The sequence below is a fragment of the Grammomys surdaster genome, unplaced genomic scaffold, assembly GCF_004785775.1.
Source record: "Grammomys surdaster isolate TR1022 unplaced genomic scaffold, NIH_TR_1.0 63, whole genome shotgun sequence".
NCBI lineage: Eukaryota > Metazoa > Chordata > Mammalia > Rodentia > Muridae > Grammomys > Grammomys surdaster.
Genome location: NW_021604565.1, coordinates 30,894,839 through 30,914,139, shown reverse-complemented (window position 1 = coordinate 30,914,139; position 19,301 = coordinate 30,894,839). Strand labels below are relative to the sequence as shown.

At 40.1% G+C, this 19,301-nt stretch overlaps 1 protein-coding gene across 1 annotated transcript in view; it reads left to right on the top strand.

Annotated features, from left to right (window-relative positions):
• Sntb1 (syntrophin beta 1) overlaps positions 1–19,301 on the top strand; it is a 242,061-nt gene that overhangs the window by 148,302 nt on the left and 74,458 nt on the right. Inside the window, exon 3 of the mRNA XM_028766836.1 lies at positions 3,374–3,581. Within this exon, the coding sequence (XP_028622669.1) occupies positions 3,374–3,581 (208 nt within the window). The remainder of the gene's footprint in view (positions 1–3,373; positions 3,582–19,301) is intronic.

Sequence of the window (19,301 nt, the reverse complement as noted above, 5' to 3'; positions counted from 1 at the left end):
AGTCTTCAGACTGCTACAGAAGACAAGAGTTGCCTCCCTCTTAGGTGCTACCTAATCTAAAACAGAGGCGCTGTAATCTGTTTTTAAATTCATAGGTTCACATGTGTTTGAATCCCAGAATTGCCATCTGTGTAGCCTTGGGTAAATTATTTCACTACCCATCCAAACTTCAATTTTCAATAATGTTAAATCAGTTAACAATGGAAGTCATAGCATTATCGAGAACATCCAACTATTATTATATTAAAGAATCAAATACTTTGCCTAGAATGTAGTAAATTCTTAATGGACTGTAGTATGATTATTAAGCAACAAGAGGATATTAATACATGGATATTTTAATTCTGTTTTGAAGTTCTCAATACCAACATCAGTGGATAAAAATAAATATTTTCTCTGCAACAGAAAATAACTATACTGAAAAGTGCAGAGCTGGAGAATGCCTGGAAATCTGGGATGGTAGCAAGAAGGTTGCTGGGAAATCATTGTGGTGATTGAATGACTGTTTACAAAGGATTACAGTGGCCTTTACATAAATCTACACAGGATAAAAGTACACAGACATATACACTGTACCAACGCCAGTGTCCTTGTTTTGCTATTAAAGTATAATCATCAAGTAAAATATAATCATCAGGGAAGCTGGGTGAGGCAGGACAGACGTTTCTGTACTGTTTGTACAGCTCCATATTAACCTGCAATTTCCTCACAATAACAAATTAAAAGCAAACATTACCCATCTCAGTCACCGTTCTGGTGCTCTGAAAAGACACTATGATCAAGGCAACTCTTAGAAAAGAAAGCATGTAATTAGGGGATTGCTTACAGTTTCAGAGTCTTAGTCCATTATCATGACAAGAAGTATGGTTCTAGAACAGTAGCAGAGAGCTATATTCTGACTGCAGGCCTCAAGAGTGTCAGAGAAGACCTGAAATAATCCCTTGAAACCTCAAAGCTTTACCCCCACCCTCAGTGACACACTTCCTCAATGGGATCACATCTCCTAATGTTTCTAGTTCTATCTGAGTTCTACTCTCTGATGACTAAGCATTCAAATATATGAACCTATAGGAACCCTTCTTACTCAAACCACCATATTCCCCTCACTGATCCCGTTAAGCTTGTAGCTATATTATAATTCAAAAGCATATTCAGCCCAACTTCAAAAGCACCCATAGTCTATCACAGTCTCAATGCTGTTTAAACATCCAAAATTCAAAGTCTCTTTGAGACTCATGGGTTCTCCTTATTATAACCCCCTATAAAATCAAAACCAAGAACAGAACACCTACTTCCAATGCCCTGTGGCACAGAATGTGTTACCATCCCAAAAGAGAAGAAAGGGAGCATAGAGAGGAAATTCTGGACCAAAGCAAGAATAAAAACCAGCCAGCAAAACTCCAAATTCTTCATTTCCATGTTTACTGTCAACGTGTTCTTCAGCTCTGCAATTCCTTTGAGTTTCATTGACTGCAACAAACTTCTCTGTTTTGGGACAGTTCCATACCTAGTCTGCAGCTTTCCTTGGTAGGTATCCCAACAGCCCTGGCATCTCCAACATCTTAGAATCTCCAACACAATCTGGCCCCTTCACAGCTTCACACAATGGCCTCTTTGGACCTTCATGCAGGGACACCCCTGACATATGCCTGGTCTTGGCAGCTTTTCTTAGCCTTGGGGAGAGATTCCACAACTCTTTTCTTGTATCCTTCACTCTAAAGCCAGAACCATATTGCCAAAGCTGCCAAGTTCTGCTGCTTGATGGAACTGGAACTTGGCCCACTCTTTCAATTACATTTGCATCAGCTCTCTGTTTTTGGTGGTTTCCTTCATTGTGTAAGATTTTCCTTAATTCCTTTTTACAAGTTGAATATTACCTTGGTGGGGTCTTGCCCTGAAATCACAACTCCCTTTATTCCATTCAGTATCAGGCTATACTTTAAACTTTTATCTCGTTGAGCATTAACTTAGCTCCATTACACTTCCTGGAGCTTCTTTTCACTTCAAAGTGTACATTTTGTATTTCTTTTTGTCCAGCTTGCTCCTTTGCATTATAGATTTGCATAAGCGTGACCATTAATAATCAAGCAACACAGTTAACTCTAGACTGTCGTGAAATCTCCTCTGCCAATGTCGTTAACCCAAAACTCCTCTCTTTAGCCTTGGGCAGATTTTTGGACAATGGCAGAAAGTATCCATGTTCTTTGCCAGAAATATCATAAGAATGGTCTCTAGGCCACTTACTAATATTCGTTCCCTCTAAAACCTCTTATCAGAGCCATCACAATTTACATTGTCCTCAAGACCACTTTCTTCCATGCTCCTACTAGTATTGCTTATTAAACCCTGCTTAAAGTGTTCAGCTGCTTCCACAATCTAAAATCCCAAAACCCACATTCTGTCAAGGAGCTGCACGGTTGTGCTTGGCAGCTATAACCCACCCACTCCCTGGCTTTTGAAACTTCAAAGCTTCACATCTACTTCTGTCACCAAGTAACACACTTCTTTCTTATCCTTCTAACCCTACCAAAGACTTCCAGTCCCTGCTCACTAAGCATTCAAATATAAGAGCCTAAGTAGCCATTCATATTCAAACCACTGCAGATCCTGTCTAAAACACCATATTATTAAAATACTCACTCTAAACAGATCATTTTCACTACACTTCCAGTGGTCCAACTTCAACTCTTCAACTCTCATAAGCTTTGGTGTTCAGTGTTAACTGTGAGATATGTATATGTGATTCAGTCATACTTAAGTGTGCCACAGACAAGGTTCCTAAAGTATAAAGATTTGACAACTGGAGAGTAGTGGTACACACCTACAATCCTAGCACTCGGAAAGGCAAGAGCAGAAGGCAGAATTAACAGATCAAGATCTTCCTCAGTTACATGGAATTTTAGGGATCAAGTATGAGCTACATAAGACCCTATCTCAAAAAAGAATGAAAATCAAAGAATATGAAATTTGAACATTCTTTATTTTAAAATAATTCAATTGACTAACAGTGGGAAACAGGGCTAAGAATGTGGCTAGTTACTGTGATCTGCTTCCTACCACAACAACAATGATGTGGGGGCAATATTAAAATCCTTTCTGCAACTGAATTAATATGATCTCAGAATCAGCTGTGTCACAGGAAAATGAGATAACCTTAATCTGAGGGATTTGGTGATTGTGATGATGCTCTTATACTGTGTTCCAAAGGCACAGACCAGAGCCTGGGCAACTGATTATTAAATAAATGAATCCATGAATGATGGAATAGTGGAAACATAGAGGTAAATGTCCAGAATAAGCATTGTGTTCTCTTTAGAAAGGTGGGCTGTGATGAACTACCAGGTCATCCTGTCTCTCCTGTTTGTCTCCCTAGGCAACTAGAAATTCACTCACCAGATGCTAAGCACACAGTGATCCTGAGGAGTAAGGACTCCGCCACGGCCCAAGCCTGGTTCAGTGCCATCCATTCCAACGTTGGTGACTTGCTGACCCGTGTGATTGCTGACATCAGGGAGCAGCTGGGGAAGACAGGCATTGCCGGCAGTCGTGAGATCAGGCACCTTGGCTGGCTTGCAGAAAAGGTAAGAGAAAGTCTCCCTGTCAAATGCCCATAGGTTCCTCCACTGAAATTCACTTATTTTATAAGCTGCTTCTCTTTTTAGGAGTAATTGGATTTCTTGTCCATTGCAGAAGATCTCATAACATTGCAGTATGTGGGGAATTTGTGTTAATCAACATTCATTTCCTAGCATACTTTCAAATATGTGGCAAATTACACATGGTCCCTAGCGGCTCAATGGATCAATGAGGGAGCTAATGAATACTTTGATTTTTGTTGTGTGCTCTAGTACAGCATCTAGGAAGAAGGAGGTTGAAATGGTTGCTCAGAATGCATTTATGTAGATTTTAATGAACCTGCTCATTAATTAACTAGATCCTTTAGGAATCATATGTTTCCAAATGACAGCAATGATATTAATAATGAGGATTTATTGAGCAACTACTTTGTGCTGATTCATTACCATCTTATCTTTTACTTGTACTTTTAAACAAGTAGGTTTTAAATGTCATTCGTAATGAGCATCGATTTTGTATGGGATGCAGGTTTAGGAAAGAGTGGCAAGATTCGTATTTAAAATGAATCCACAGCAGCATTGGAACAGTAAGCAGATTAAAATTAGTTATTAGAGTATATTTCTCATACAAAATCATAGATTCCATAAAAGCATGTATATGTACATGTATATGTATATGTGTATATATATACACATACTCCTTGTTTCTTTCCCCCTTAGGCCAGTCTTCTTCCTTTCCTAGATTGTTCCCAATTCCTACATTTACATGTGTGTGTAAGAAGTCATACATACGTTTGACAAAAGGAACAAGATGAAAATCTAACAAAGGGTTACAACTGCAGAAGCTTAAATTTATGTTGTAACTATAATTCATAAAGTCATAGCTTAGACATTTTAGCAAATCAGGCAATTAAATAAGGATCTCTGAGGTAAAGATGAGCTAATGTGGACTGTGTCACTGTTTGGCCTTTGTATAAATGATGGACTAAAATAATAGTTCTTTTACATGATATGATATAATGGTGATGGTGGTGGTGGTGATGATGATGATGATGAAGACAACTGTGTCTCATGGAGGACAGCTGCCATGGAAAATTTTTGTATATAACATTAAGACCGTTACTCAGATTTCCTTTCCCAAAGCATGTGCTATGTTGGGGATAGTAAGGCTTAAAGGACTGAGTGTTGGCCGTTGTTCTTATATCTGATTGCTGTCCCTTGAGCCTGCAGTGCTCCTAGTGCTTCTGAACACTGGGATTTAAGGCAGTGTGACCTCCCCGTGATTCCCCTTCTAATAGATGGTAAATACGAATAGAGATGCTGCAATCACAGCTTTCCTGCCAACGAATCCTGTTATCTGAGAAGGCCAGTCACATGGCACTTGAACATAATACCTGAACAGACCATTCGGCTGTTTTCCACCATGGTTCTTTGTGGGCATCTGTTCACACATGAGCCTGATCCATAACATTCAGTGCAAACTGGGTTGTTTGGTTTGGAGTTGTCTCATTTCTCACATGTCAGAGAAGTAAAGGACAGTGGAGAAGTTAAAAGCTTCAATATCATAAGACCTTGGAACCTTGGGAAGTCTGTCATGATTTGCTGGCTCAGAAGGTGACCGGAAGTGGGGACAGCTGTGTGACAGTGACAGCTTAGTCAGAAGGGAATCTGAGGTGATGGACTATTTCTGCATAGGGATTTCTGTAGTCTTGATATAAATGTATGTTTCAAGTCGGTGTTCTTAATGAAAGTAGTACAGGAAATGTGCACAGTTGACATTTGCAGAGTCACAGTTGCAAACACTGGCCATCATTTACTTTCTCTGGTGTGTTTCTTTGGGGGGAGGCCTATTATTGAGCAACCCTGCAGTTTCAAAGGATAGAAGTTCAACTCTTCTTGACCACAGGGGTTTGTGCAGGCTGTGTCCCAGGATAAGCTTCTAGTGTGCCCAGGATGTACTTAATGATATTAGTCACACCTTTCCACTTCTTTGTGTTTCTGTCTCCTTTGATGATTTATTCTCAAAGAACTCATCTCTGCCTGACCTGAACATTTCATGTTTATGATCTTACTCTTGGCTGTCTCTAAGTTGAAGCCTCTGTGTTCTATCACTTCCAACAAAGGCCCTAATATTAAGTCTAATTGGATTGATTGTCTTGGGTCATATTTAGAGCTCCAGTTGTGCTGAGATCAGGATGAACCAAGTCACGTCTCTTGAAAAATAAAGAAGGTTAGTTTTATTTGGGGCAGGGTTGGGGGAGGTCTGTATGAGAGTCTTCCTATATAGTCCAAGCAAGTATAAACTGCCTCGGCCTTCTACAAACTGATATGACATGTGTGTGCCACCAGAAAGGTACAGAGTTTTCTTTGGGGAGAGTATCATCCTGATTGTTCTGATTTTTTGAGTCCATATGGCCCAATCTGATGTTGAACTCATTGTGTAGCTAAGGATCTCCCAAACTTCTAATCTTCTGGGATTGCAGGTATATGTCACCATGCCTGGGTTATGTGGTGCTGGGTATCAAATACAGGACTCTCTATATGGTAGGTAAGCATCCTACCAACTGAGCTTCAAACCTCAAAGGAGCCAAAAAATTTTGTAATGGAAAAATTAGAATAATAAAGTGTTTGTAGAGAGATGGAAGAAGCAGACACTCTTTATAGGACAAGAATAGGGGCCTATTGGGATGGAAACAAGTCTTTGTTTGGTTAAGGTCCTGAGTTAACACAAGTGGTTCTAAGAAAGGAAATGGAACACATCTTCAGAGTCCTGGAAGAGAGAAGTAGGAATTCAAATAATGAGTAAAGGGATTTAAGGCAGAGGTTGTTGATGCAGTGTAGCTAAGATGCAGGAAACACATAAAGGAGCTCTTGAAAATAGACACAAGATGCTGTGCTATTCTTTCAAAGGACATGGATAAGAGCAGGAACTGAAACCATCAAGCATCATTGCTGTAGATAAAGGCTGGTTACTCCCAAACATAGTCTCTAGTAGACAAAGCCAGCTCCTGCCAATCCCTTGTTACCGGCTTTGTGTTCTTATTTCCCAATGGATGAGGCTAACCTGGAGCAAGAGACAAAGGATGAGCACTGGTGAAGTTTGCTGGTGTGTGTGAACTTCCCAGGACTCACGGAAGGATGTGAAGAGGCACAAGTTGGATCTGGCATGTATGTGGGTTCCAGCCAGTTCATACATCTTCCAAGCCTATATTCATAGGCACATAGGCATGTGTACCCTCCTGTCACATGTACATATAATACACACTCACACATACACATGCGTGTACACATAAACACGCATGCACACATGCACGCATTTCATTAAGTGCTATTCATGTACCCTTGCCTCAACAACAGTCTAAACAAGCTGATTCATTGCATGCTACTCTCTTTCCTTTAACCATCCCTCTCACATCTTTTCTACCATAATCTGTATTTAAAATAATTATTGTTCAGATAGTTGAAAAGTGACATTGTATCAGTCCAGTGATACTGGCTGTGTTTCCAGAGGTTCCATTATTTTTTACTTAAAAACTGAGTTATGCCTTTGGCTTATCCCAATCTTCCATAGGCCATTATTAAGTTTTCCCATGGAGTAGTAATAAGAGCATATAAAAAGCTCTTTCTGTTCTGGGAATGCCATTATTCTTACAATATAATTTCAAATAATTATTGCAGATGTCTCCTTGAGTGTGTGCTTCAGTGTATTTATAAAAGCAATAATGACTTATCATGGACAATTATTAGAAGCAAGAATATCCTTTATTGCTTTTAACTCTAAATTTCTCAAAAAAAAATTGCCATACACCAAGTCCAAGGGAACAAATCCAAACAAGGCTTATTTTTGAATAGATGTTTAATACAAAATTCTAGTGTGGATTCATATGGATGGCTTTTAGCCAAATACAATGAATGGCAAATCCTTAATATTGTGCCTTTCTTATCACAAATATCAAAATTTCCTTGGTATTTGTAAAGATATAAAATGTGATCCTATATATATCCAGCTGCAATTTACCTTAAATTGATGTCCTTTGTCTTTCGATATACTGTTAAGCTTTGATTTGGGGATGAATAAAAGGAGCTCCATGACAGGACTATGCAAATCATATTTAATTCCAAGGTTTTACAAGGGAGGCTTCCACGGGCATAATGTGAACAGGCATCAATTTCCTTTTGTAAAATCCTCTTCCCTGCAAATCCCAAGACCTCCTGGACTCTACCGGAAGAAAACTGAATACTAACACTCTCCTCTCCTTTAGAGAGTTGAGAGAGTCACAAGATGGCTTTTTAAAAACCATGAGATCCCCAACGACTGGAGAGCACACTTCACTGCCAGAGAGGATAAGAAGAAAAGAGAGGGGGTATACAATAGTTCAGCTTGTGGGGAGGGCAGGCAAAGGACACACCAGAGACTGTCCTTCGGGTTCCATCATGCATGAATAGCGTTGACTTAATGAAATCTGTGTGTCTGTGTGTCTGTCTGTCTGTGTATGTGTGTATGTGTCTCTGTGTGTGCACATGGATGTATGTGTGCATGTGTGTGTGTGTATGTATGTATGTATGTATGTATGTGTGTTATATGTACATGTGTCAGAAGGGTACCCATGCTTATGAATTCTTGTAGAGGACAGGGAAGAACATGAAATAATCTTCTCTATCATTGCCATCCTTAAAACACTGTCTCTCATTGACCTGGGACTAGGCTAATGGCCGTAAATCCCTGGCCATCATCTTCTCTCCCACCCTCACAATTCTCAGTTCCTGGGGTGCCCATGGCTACATCTGGCCTTTAATGTGCATCCTGGGATACCCACTCAGTTTCTTATACTTGCACAGACAAGTTCTTACCCATTCAGCCATCTCTTCAGCCTTTTGTGGAAGATATAGAGATTAACACAATAATCTAAATCTGGATTGGTGAACAGGAGAAAGCGTCTACATGCAAAAATAAAGATGAAGGAACTCTGAGCTGACCTAACCCAACTTCTTGTTCTTACTGAAGAGGAAATGCAGACTCCAGAATGGAAAGGTATTTTATCTAAAGTCACACTCAAAATTCCTACACATAAATTATGACACAGTAGGACAACACTAGGGTAAAATTATTTCTTTGATTTAGTCTTTAGAATGACTCCCCTGCCAATCATTCACTATAGCCCTCTATCCAAGGTCTCTGTGTGATATGTCAGCAGTTTATAGTCAATCCACACTCATACAGTAAAGTGGATGAGTGATTTTTCTCTTTGTCTACAAGTATTAAATCTATATGGCATTCCCCAAGAATGAATGATAGAACAGAGATGAAAAGTGATAGTGAAAAAAAAGACCAGTGATAAGTGTAAAAATAAAAGCCATCTACTTCTTTTGTTGAGTCCTAGTACCCTTTCTCAGACTCTGCATTGTCCTTGCCACCACAGGCTGTGAACAGAGACATCTTCCTTGGCTCTCTACTGTCTAGGTCATATGTTATCCCCATATTGTGTTTCCCAATGAGCACTAAAACCCATAGGCAAGTTGCCTAAGTCAGGGGAAAGCCTTTCCATTTGCCTCTAGTCTGTTCTCATGAGGTCCATAAATAACAAGCTCTGCTCATAACTTAAAATATGTATTCTACCTCAAACTTATTGTTTTAATTTTTAAAATATTTTTTCAATTATTTATACATTGCCATGTTTTCAGTGGTCCTATTTTACATTAGAAAGCTGTGTTCTCACTCTGGATGCATAAAGAAACAATAGTAAATGAACTTAATGGAACCTTTAAAGTCTGTTGTGTGTCTTCTTGTATTGGGCATTCGAATTGTCTTCGCATTAATTTGCAGGTAATTCCACATTAGATTAAAGATGCAACACAGCAAACCAAAACATTCATTTGTGAGCTTCAAGATGCAAGTAGATTCTCAGCTTTACTTATTGTTACTTCAGGTTTTTTGCAACGCAACTTCCTTGTAGCTATGCCTTCACATGGTTGACAAAGAAGACATTGATTATTCATACTGTGACTACTCTGTTTCAGACAATGTGTTTTAATGGCTTCAGTCCCAAGAAATAAGCCTAGAAACCCCATGGAACCTTTTTGAGACCCCTTTTCTAAAATCTCAGACTCTCCTTCTAGCACTTTTCACCAGACTGAGCCAATAAATGGACGCAGGAAGCACGTGCCCTTCTGAGTAAGGCTTCCCAGAGAACACTTCCACTGCAGCATCACACACCAAAAGAGCAATTTCAAAACTAAGAGACATCTAATAACACATAGTATCCTTTACAATCCTATAATAAGGAAAGAGTAATATTAGTTACCCACCCTTTTCCACTCATTATTATCTTGTTCTCATTCATTATGACACTAAGAGAAGAAAGTCAGAGATTCTTCTAATAGCCCCTTGACAATGTCAGCTAATTAGACTCCTCTGCCTAAGCCTTTATTCTCCACATAACAAGATTTGTCCTTTCTTCCAAATTTTATGCTACTAAAGTGTAAAGAAGTCTTAGAGAGACTGGGATGAGAGTTCATCTGTGACGGATGCATTGAGGGAAGACAATGTTTCTAGACACACAGTTTGCATATTGACATGACTAAGGAGTTACAGTTGCCATGGCACCACAAGTATGAATAGCAAACTGTAGTCATACTCATCAGCCAACAGATCATTATGTAGATGCAAGATATTCCTCCTGAGTAGTGACATAGCACACCCCTCTATCCAAGGTCTATGTGTGATATGTCAGCAGTTTATAGTCAATCCACACTCATACAGTAAAGTGGATGGGTGATTTTTCTCTTTGTCTACAAGTATTAAATCTACATGGCATTCCCCAAGAATTAATAATAGAACTGAGATGAAACGTGGTAATGCAAAAAAATAGACAGTTATCACTATAACTGTAAAAATAAAATTTGAACGAAATATTGGTGGAATTAAAAAAAAAAGCTGTCTCTAGCCATGTTGATAGTGACACCATTCAAGGCATTGTTAATGAATTGGCAACCAGAACGTGGTGGAGTCAGACTCAAAGCCAAAGATAAGAGAGTGGCTGTGACAGAGGGTGAAAGGGCCCCAGAAGTAAGGGCAGTGAAAGTTTCACATGGGAGGAAACCATAGACACGTTTTACATCACTTAAGGGCAAAGGGATGTTTACTGTTCTAACAGTCAAAGACAATCAGGAGGAGTGTAGCCAGCTTGGGCAACACAGTGAGATGCTGATTCACAAGAATTTTATATGTTATATTAAATATATAAAAGAGAAAATACAAAGAATACGATGTTGTTAGTTGATGAAAACTTAAAGTAAGAGACACTTTTCCAAGACACAGAAAACAAGCTGTTCTATATCAAAAGCGATAAGGCAAAGAAGGCAAGGAAGCTCTATTCAAAGTACTACAGATTCAACTGTCTTGTGTACAAAGGAAAGATGCATTGTCATTCCCAGTCTTTCTAACATCTAAATAACAACTGTTAAATAAATGTCAAAGAAATAAAGTAATAGTCACACTTCCTTATATATTTATAGGTATGAAGAAGAGATAATTTATATGATATTGATAAAATTGTTGAGTGTCATGGAATCATCTTTGTGTTCCAAACCAATGATTCTATCCTGTTCCATCCCATCTTATTCCATTGTACAGTTTTAGCTTTCATAATCAATTTTACTGCTTAGCAACCTATGTAAAAGCAAGACCATTCACCATCCCCACCTGACTCCTCTCTCTCCCTCTCCCTCCCTCCCTCCCTCCCTCCTTCACTCCCTCCACCCCATTTCCCCCTCTCTCTTGTACACACACACACACACATGCACCCTCTCCTTCTTTCCCTCTCCCTCTTTTCCTCTCCCCCATCTCCCTCTCTCCCACTTTTGTGTTCATTCATCTATACATCTCTGTCTCTTTTTCTGTGTACTATACAGAGCCTTCTGTGTGTGTGTGTGTGTGTGTGTGTGTAAGTGTCTGTGTGTTTGACAGTGTATATGTGTGTGTGTGTGTGTCTGAGAGAAAGAGAGAGAGAGAGAGAGAGAGAGAGAGAGAGAGAGAGAGAGTTGGTCTCTGTGTTCTATTTTCTCACTTATGTCCTCATTGGTCCTCAGTCTCAGCAGTAATGATTTATCCGCAGCACCCCCACCAAATTTCAGATAGAGCCAACCAACCATTCCACCTTCACATTTTCTAGCTTCCTTGCCCAGATCCATTAAAAGAATCTCAAGTGTAAATGTGAAACAGCCCTGGCCAGCATCAGCAAGCTCCTGGTAATCAAGTTCTCAACCGTGTAATTAATGGAGAGATATTTCTGGAGTCTCTAAATAAATCACTTACCATCTGCCTAAAATTTACCTAAGTCAGAATTTCCCACCACTCCTTACAGGGAGAAAATAGTTTCTAACTTGAAGGAACTCCCATCTGATAGGAGATGTAAAGAGAAGTGCTGTGCAGGCTTCTTCCATGATCCCTAAACCAAGAAGGTTGGCTATGTCAGGAACCAGACTGCTAATGCAGTTAGTACTAATAGGCCTGTTGTGGTGCTTTAAAAAGCAGTCTTCGAGTTCCTGAATGAGTCACGTTTGAGATGAAACTGGGCTGATGAAAACCTGGCAACAGCTTGGGTATCTTCCTTCTTGGCGTTTTAGGCTCGATGAGCCAGTATGGATTTTAGTCTCAGTTTTCCCTATACACACTTCCATTCTTTCAAATAAAACATTAGAGATTTACATTCTGGATGTATGGGTGTACTATAATGTACACATGAACATATGCTGCTTTTCCTCGTGATTTAACAGGGCACAGTTTAGTATCACGAGTCATTTGCAATCTCCAAGGTGCCCACGCGAGAGTGGTGGGATTGTGGGCATTTCACCCCGTGTAGGATGACTCATATATCTTACTGTGTGCCTGCCTAAATCTCTTTGGAGAACATGATTTAACTCAAGACAGAATACTCTCTCCCTCCTTCCCTTCCTCCCTCCCTCCCTCCCTCCCTCCCTCCCTCCATAACATTGGTTCTATGGTTTAGACATTACAGGCTGTCAATATTTTATGAGCTAGATATTATCCAGAAAAACCTGACTCGAGTAAAGAAAAGATAATTTCTGAATATTTCCCCCCTTGGTTTTTCTAAGCACTTCCTATTCACCGTATCAGTGACGGACGGATTCTCTGCTCTGAATGGGGGAAATACCTGAACAGGAAATGCCTCACCCTGAGCATATGAGCAGTTGTTAGCCACATATACTCATGGCTTGAGGGTGAAGGACACTACACAGGATGCAGGGCCACATGGAGAACACATTAGGGAGCTGAGTGAATCAGCATGTAAATCAATGTGTAACACATGCTTAGAAGGGACTAGAGGGAGAGTGCCCTGTGCTCCCATAGGAGGATGTGACCCGATGTCAAGCAGATAAAAATCTTTTTAAGGATCCTGTGGAAGTCCTCAATCCATTTCTGATGATCTGAGAAAAACGGGATGGGATATGTTTCCCAGTGGTGGCAGGATGTATCAAAGGAAAGCAGAGCTCACCTGTATGTGTCAAGGATCATGGGAACTGTCAAAGCAATACATGATATTTTATCATACAATAGTCATTGGTCTTTGCATTCACTGAATGACAACTTAAGTTTTTTTATCAAATCATTTTAACTGTTGAGTCTTAGGGAGAGTTTTGCTGATGGAAGGTCTTAGAAGTAGACCCTGGAGAAGTGAGTGAAACAGGAAACAAGGAAGGAAGATGAACAAGGCCATGGAAACAGCTAAACTCTGACTTCAACTAAGCCTCCCAGCTCTGGGTACCACTTCTACACCCAGAGCTCTCACACATTAAGCCAAAAGAGTTTATCCCTGCTGTGAGCCAGGCATTGGCTATGATAGCTGGAGATTGGAGAAAGGACTTGTCTACCACCTAAAGTGGGTTCTCTGAAGAAGGAAAGGGTGTGTATTTAAGCACCGTGTATCAGGTGAGCCTTCTAACAGCGTCAATTTTTATAGGAGAACAATAATGTCTACTATAATCACTCCCATAAGGGAGGAAACTGAGCAATTCTCCCTGAGGTCTTTAGATGAGGAATGGATGAGGACAGAAGACAATTCCGGGGCATGCAGAAGCTTTGGGCCACCACCTTACATGCTTAGGTTTGCTCACAACTGTCTTCATATTATAGCATCCCATCCCAGCACAGACTCTTTCTCCATTTCCATTTTGAAACTCCCTCAAGTTGTGCTTCTCAGGCTCTGTGGACTGAATGATTCTCCTGGGTCATTTGGCAAGCAAATGGCATTCTGCATACTGCCTGCTACTTAGAATTGGGAATGGAAATACAAGTACGGACTGAGTTTTAGAATCACTCCCAAATCAAGACGTAGGTGAGGAGTAGAGGTTCAGCCAGACTGTCAAAACAACTTCACTTGTATCACTATTACTACAATTCATGGAGAGGCTCTATCCCTTGAAGTGTTTCTGCCCTGCAGACTGTAATCTTGCTAAGAAAATGGACAGTGACTCCAGCACCAAGGCAGTGTCTGGGACAAAAGTCAACTGGAGATTGTCCAATGAATTTTGTGGCCTACTCATAGTAGCAGTCGCCAGAACATGATCTAGTGCTACAGTGTATGTTCTCCAAAATAAAATACAACTTACATTCTGTCCCCTAAGTGTTCTTCCAAAATTACTGGGCTAAAGTTGGAGTTCTATGTTGTTGGGTTTTTTTTTCCTTATAGGCTGTTATAGAGCTCAGGCTGATGTCCAGTTCAGTATGCAACATAGGAAAACCTTGAACCTTGAACTTCTGATCATCCTGCTTCCACCACACCAGTGCTGAGATTATAGGCAGGTAAAATTATGCCCAGTTTATGTGGTTCTGGAAATTGAACCCAGAACTTGGCAAAATATGCCTCTAGCCCTCATTTCTATGTTCAAAAAAAAAAAATCCCACTTCCAAAGAGAAGTGTTGAGCTATGAACTTTGTCATTTAATGATTGCCTTACTTGAAATGTCAAGTTTCTCAATCTTGAATGAGATGGAGGTGTGATGATCTTTGAATCTGATCTTCATTCTGTATGAATGCATCACTCTTTTATATTAGAATAGCTCTAGACTGGGTGTCAGAAACTGCTCCCTGATTGCTCTATTGCCTCCACCCCCCAACCCCCAGAAAGTACAACCTAGATGTATTCCTTGCTTTTTCTATGTTCACTAGAACCATGACTCTTTACAGAACTTGGAGCTAGAAGAAAAATACAACAGAATATGAATTAGCAATTTATGGAAGTTAACCATAGTCCTACAACTAGTTTGCAATAATCATGAGCCAAAAACTCACTCTCCCTGACATTCTCACCAGGCACCACTGATTCTCTGGTTTACATCTCACCGTGTATGCAAAGCACTATTGTGTCTATTCAGAATGATACGAATGCATGATCCAGTCCTTGCTCTACTGCCACTGGAGTACCTGAAACTTGGATGAGAAGAGAGATGAGCACAAATTAGGATCTCTACCTCCTGAAAAGGAATAGGCAAGAAGTAGAAAAGTTCTCTTGGAATAAAAGTAATGGAGGAAGATGGAGAACTTAAAGCGGCATCAAGAGGAGAAGTATGATACAGTGAGAGTCTGGCAACAATGCCCACTAACTAAGAACCTTCATTCCTTACAACGTACAGACACTTCATGTCAGTCCTCAGGGGCCTCTGGGTAGTATCCCTGGTACAGAAGAATTACAAATCCCTGTGTTATTGTATCAGCCTGCCTACTTTCATTCACAAAACACATGCCTGTGCAGTTCATCTAACTCTCTGGCCTCCCTGCCTTCCTGCGCTCTTTCTCCCTTTCCCCCATTTCATATTCTCATTTTCTCAGATTTGCAGGAAACAGAGCAAATACTGTATGAATTATAACCTAATCTTTCTCAGGTGTGAGCATCTCAGACTCTGCTACATACTTGTCTCAAGTTAGCTGACCCCTTGTTGCACTGCCTTGTTCACCATGGGTAACCCACTCCCCCTGCACTAATGGCTGTGAAAAATGAAGAAAGGAAACTCGATTAACTGGAGTTTTGACAGATGCAATCTATGGAAAATGTATTAGAGAACTCCATCAATAAAGAGAGTTCAGATGCATCCTTGGGTATTTCACAACGTTTTCAGATGAGCATTCACTTTTGTTTGCTTAGTTCTTCTAAAACTCTAACTTTGTACTGGCTACACACCACCTGCAGATGTTTTCCTCCAGTAAGTGCAGTGGAAAGGACTGTAGCTGGGCCTTTCTCTGACAAGTGAAGGGGGCAGACATGGGAGTGAGCACGATCAGGATGGATGATGTGAGATTCCCAAATAATCAGTAAAAGTATCATGTTGGAAAAAAAAAAAAGAAGAAAGGAACCTTAAAACACTAGTTATTTTGCTGTGCTCTCACCTCAGAGGGAATAAGGGCTTATTCTAGAGCCAACTACAAGTGAGCATGGCCCAAGAATACAGATTTATGTCACACTGAATTCCATGTTTTAATGTGGAAGCAGTTTCTCGAAGTTTTTTAAAATAATAGAAGAAAGAAACACATAAACCAAGGCTCTTTGCATATACATTGGTGGACACATCAGAATAAGGTTTACAACTGGGTTTACAATCGAGCCTCAGAGGTCACCAGACAACAAGCTCAGCATTTTGGTTGGTAAAAGCTAGTGGTCTGCTGTCGGAGGCGCTAAGGTGGGAGGAGTTAGGAGAGGAAGAGGAAAAGGAAGAGGAGGAGTTAGAGAGGCAGAGATGTAGGAGCAATGGAGAACCACGCAGGTATGGAGAGCAGTCATGGGTAACAACTTCTATTTAGGTTAGCAAATTGGGAAACAACTCTCTTCGAAGGGGGGGTATTGTTATTGAGCATTACCAAACATATAAAGCCTTTGATTAATCTATAAGAATTAGAGTCTCATTCTCTTACTGGGCCCATGTGGATGGCGGAATGATCTGGGCAATGACTAGCCTTGCAGAGACAGCATGGAAGATTGGCAGAGCCATCTCCCATGCTGGCGTCTAGTGGGTGGCAGGGCTGGTGTTCCTGGCTGGCCGGTTCTAGTTGCTGCACGCACGTGGTCTCCAGCCAAGAAACATGGTGGCTGAGTTAGGCTGAGACGCTACAGCTTAGATAATCGGCTTGATCAGAGGCCGATTTTTAAAAAAAAAAATTATATCAACAGTCTGTTAAGTTAATACATTTTTCAGAAGGTGTCACCAGATACTCACATGGATGTGAGATCAGACTCAAGAGATGAGAAAGGGACAATACGGGAGATAAAGATGGCCCGAGATAAATTATAATTAGTCATGGATCTGCAGCTCTCCTTTCCCTCTTTGAAGTTCTTGTCCGTTCTTCAGCCTTGCAGAAGATTCAGTTGGTTAAAAGGTTCCATTTCTTTTGTGGACCTTGTGTTCACATTTAAAAACAGCTTTCTGGAAGCTTCCTGTGCACCTTGGTATTATTCTGTCAGAGTGAGGTCAGGAATGCAGAAACCAGCTCCTCCTGGCACAAGGTCTCCCACCATTTGATCCGTCCCTGAGATGTTTTTCTCCTGTCAAAAGCACAGAGGCTTTATTGTGTATAATAACTGGGTTGAAAGGTCATTTTCATGCTTTTTCCTGCCACCTCGAGAGGCTTTCTCCACCTGACCTTTTTCGTGAGGTAAAAATGCTCTAAAACCAAACTGGAACCACTATGAGAATCTTAGTGGTGAGGAGTGGGGGGTTGATGATTTTTTTAGTTTTGTTTTTTTTTTTTGTTTCTTGTTTTAATTCATCTCTCATCTTTTAAGGGCTTAACATGGTTTTGCTTGAGAACCATAGCAAGATTTTTATTTTTAATGAAGATATACAGTTGGAATTTACTTATCCATGTGCTAAACATCATGTATCACCTCTCCTCCATTCATTAGCTAAATTTAACGAGTATTTAACACATGCAACGTGCCACCTGAGTGTAAGTATTGAAACCATGATGACGAATGGAATGGACAAACTGGTTGCTATGGTGGAACTTAAAGCCCCAGAAATGCATGGCCTCATTTAAGAATAACCATTAATCTTGTGTGACTGGAACACAGGAAAACGTATTCCCCCTCTATCTATCTCTATCTTGTGTATGTGCGTGCACGTGTGTGTGTGTGTGTGTGTGTGTGTGTGTGTGTGTGTGTGTGTGTATTCAGGTAATACTGACCACTTTTGTCAGCAATCTCCTTTGGCAATTGTACCTCATTCCTATGCTGCAATATTGCACTTTTAGAATTGTTTGAGTGGCTTCAAAGACAACCTAGTGCAGAATATAAAAATCAACCGTAGAGTCACATGATATCCCCTTTGGTCCACATGTATATATTTTTCTCTCTCTCTTTCTCTGTCTACACTTTAGGTTGTAGATCCAGGCTCCCAGAGCCAGAAACCTTGAGGTAAATTGTGAAAAAGAGAATAGGGATTACCAAGTTGCTGTATCAACCAAGGGTGACCAGCAAGCTATGTCACCTGGGAAGCTGAATTCTGTAATGTCAATACTACTTTGGAGTGCTAAAGTAGTCATAAGCTGTATATATGAATTTGATATTTGACTGAGATGCATTGCATTGCTTTTTATGAAATACAGTCTAAGGCTTTGCGGATGGTACTAAAAATAGATTTGCACATGAACATTCCAATCTTCCATCACTGAAAATAGTTCTGCCATGGTGTTTTCATTTTTAATAACTATACAATTTTTCAGTGCATAAATAAACATTTTCTTAATGTTTTATAGAGTGATTTAATCTTCATCAGTTCTTGTAAATGCCCGAGACTCAGCACGTTCTCCCTTTAGAGCCTTATTCACGGAGTGAGCGAGCAGACACCTCTGTTTAAGGTGATTGGTTGTTGAGCTCTGCAGGAGCTCTGTTCCTTCTCAAGACAGACACAGGCTCTGTCACTCGTGGATGTGTCTTCTGGCTATCTCAGTACAAAGTACTTATTGAGATTCTGCACCTACCCTGTATGTGTGAGCATTGAGAATAAAGTCTGCTTTTTGAATTGTGTTGACAAGAAATTTGATTCTCTGGGCCTTTTATTTTAAAGTGATCTTAGACAAATCCAACCGAGGCAGATCCTGGAATTTTACACACAATATTTTCTTGGTTCATTTTTCATTCAAATCCAAACTGATTCTAAATAGAAAGCAATCCGAGCCTTAAAAATAAATCAAAATCCAAAAAGAACAAGTTTGCTATAAAAATCTGATCAGTCTTCATCTCTAAAAATCACCAATTGCTGAAAGTATGCAGCTTATTGTGCTACTCAGAAAGGGAAACTGACAGTTCTAACACAAATGTAAGTATCTGTTTTTAATCACAATCCACCTGGGATGTGTAGAAACTTTTCTGCCCTGGTTGCTCTACTCCTGTTAAGGTTTATTGAAAGGATTTCTTTTCTCTCTCTCTTTCTTTCTTTCTCCCTTTCTTTCTTTCTTTCTTTCTTTCTTTCTTTCTTTCAATAGGAAGGAAGGAAGGAAGGAAGGAAGGAAGGAAGGAAGGAAGGAAGGAAGGAAGGAAGGAAAGAGAAAGAGAAAGAGTGAGGGAGAGAAGAAAAAAGAAAAGAAAAAGAAGCGTTTAAACAATGTATTCAAAATGGTGAATGGATGGAGGCCTGAGGAAGAGGGTTTGAGAGCCCAGGCTTGACATAACTTATTATTACATTTCATTAGTGAAGAAAGGAGAGAGAGAGGGGGAG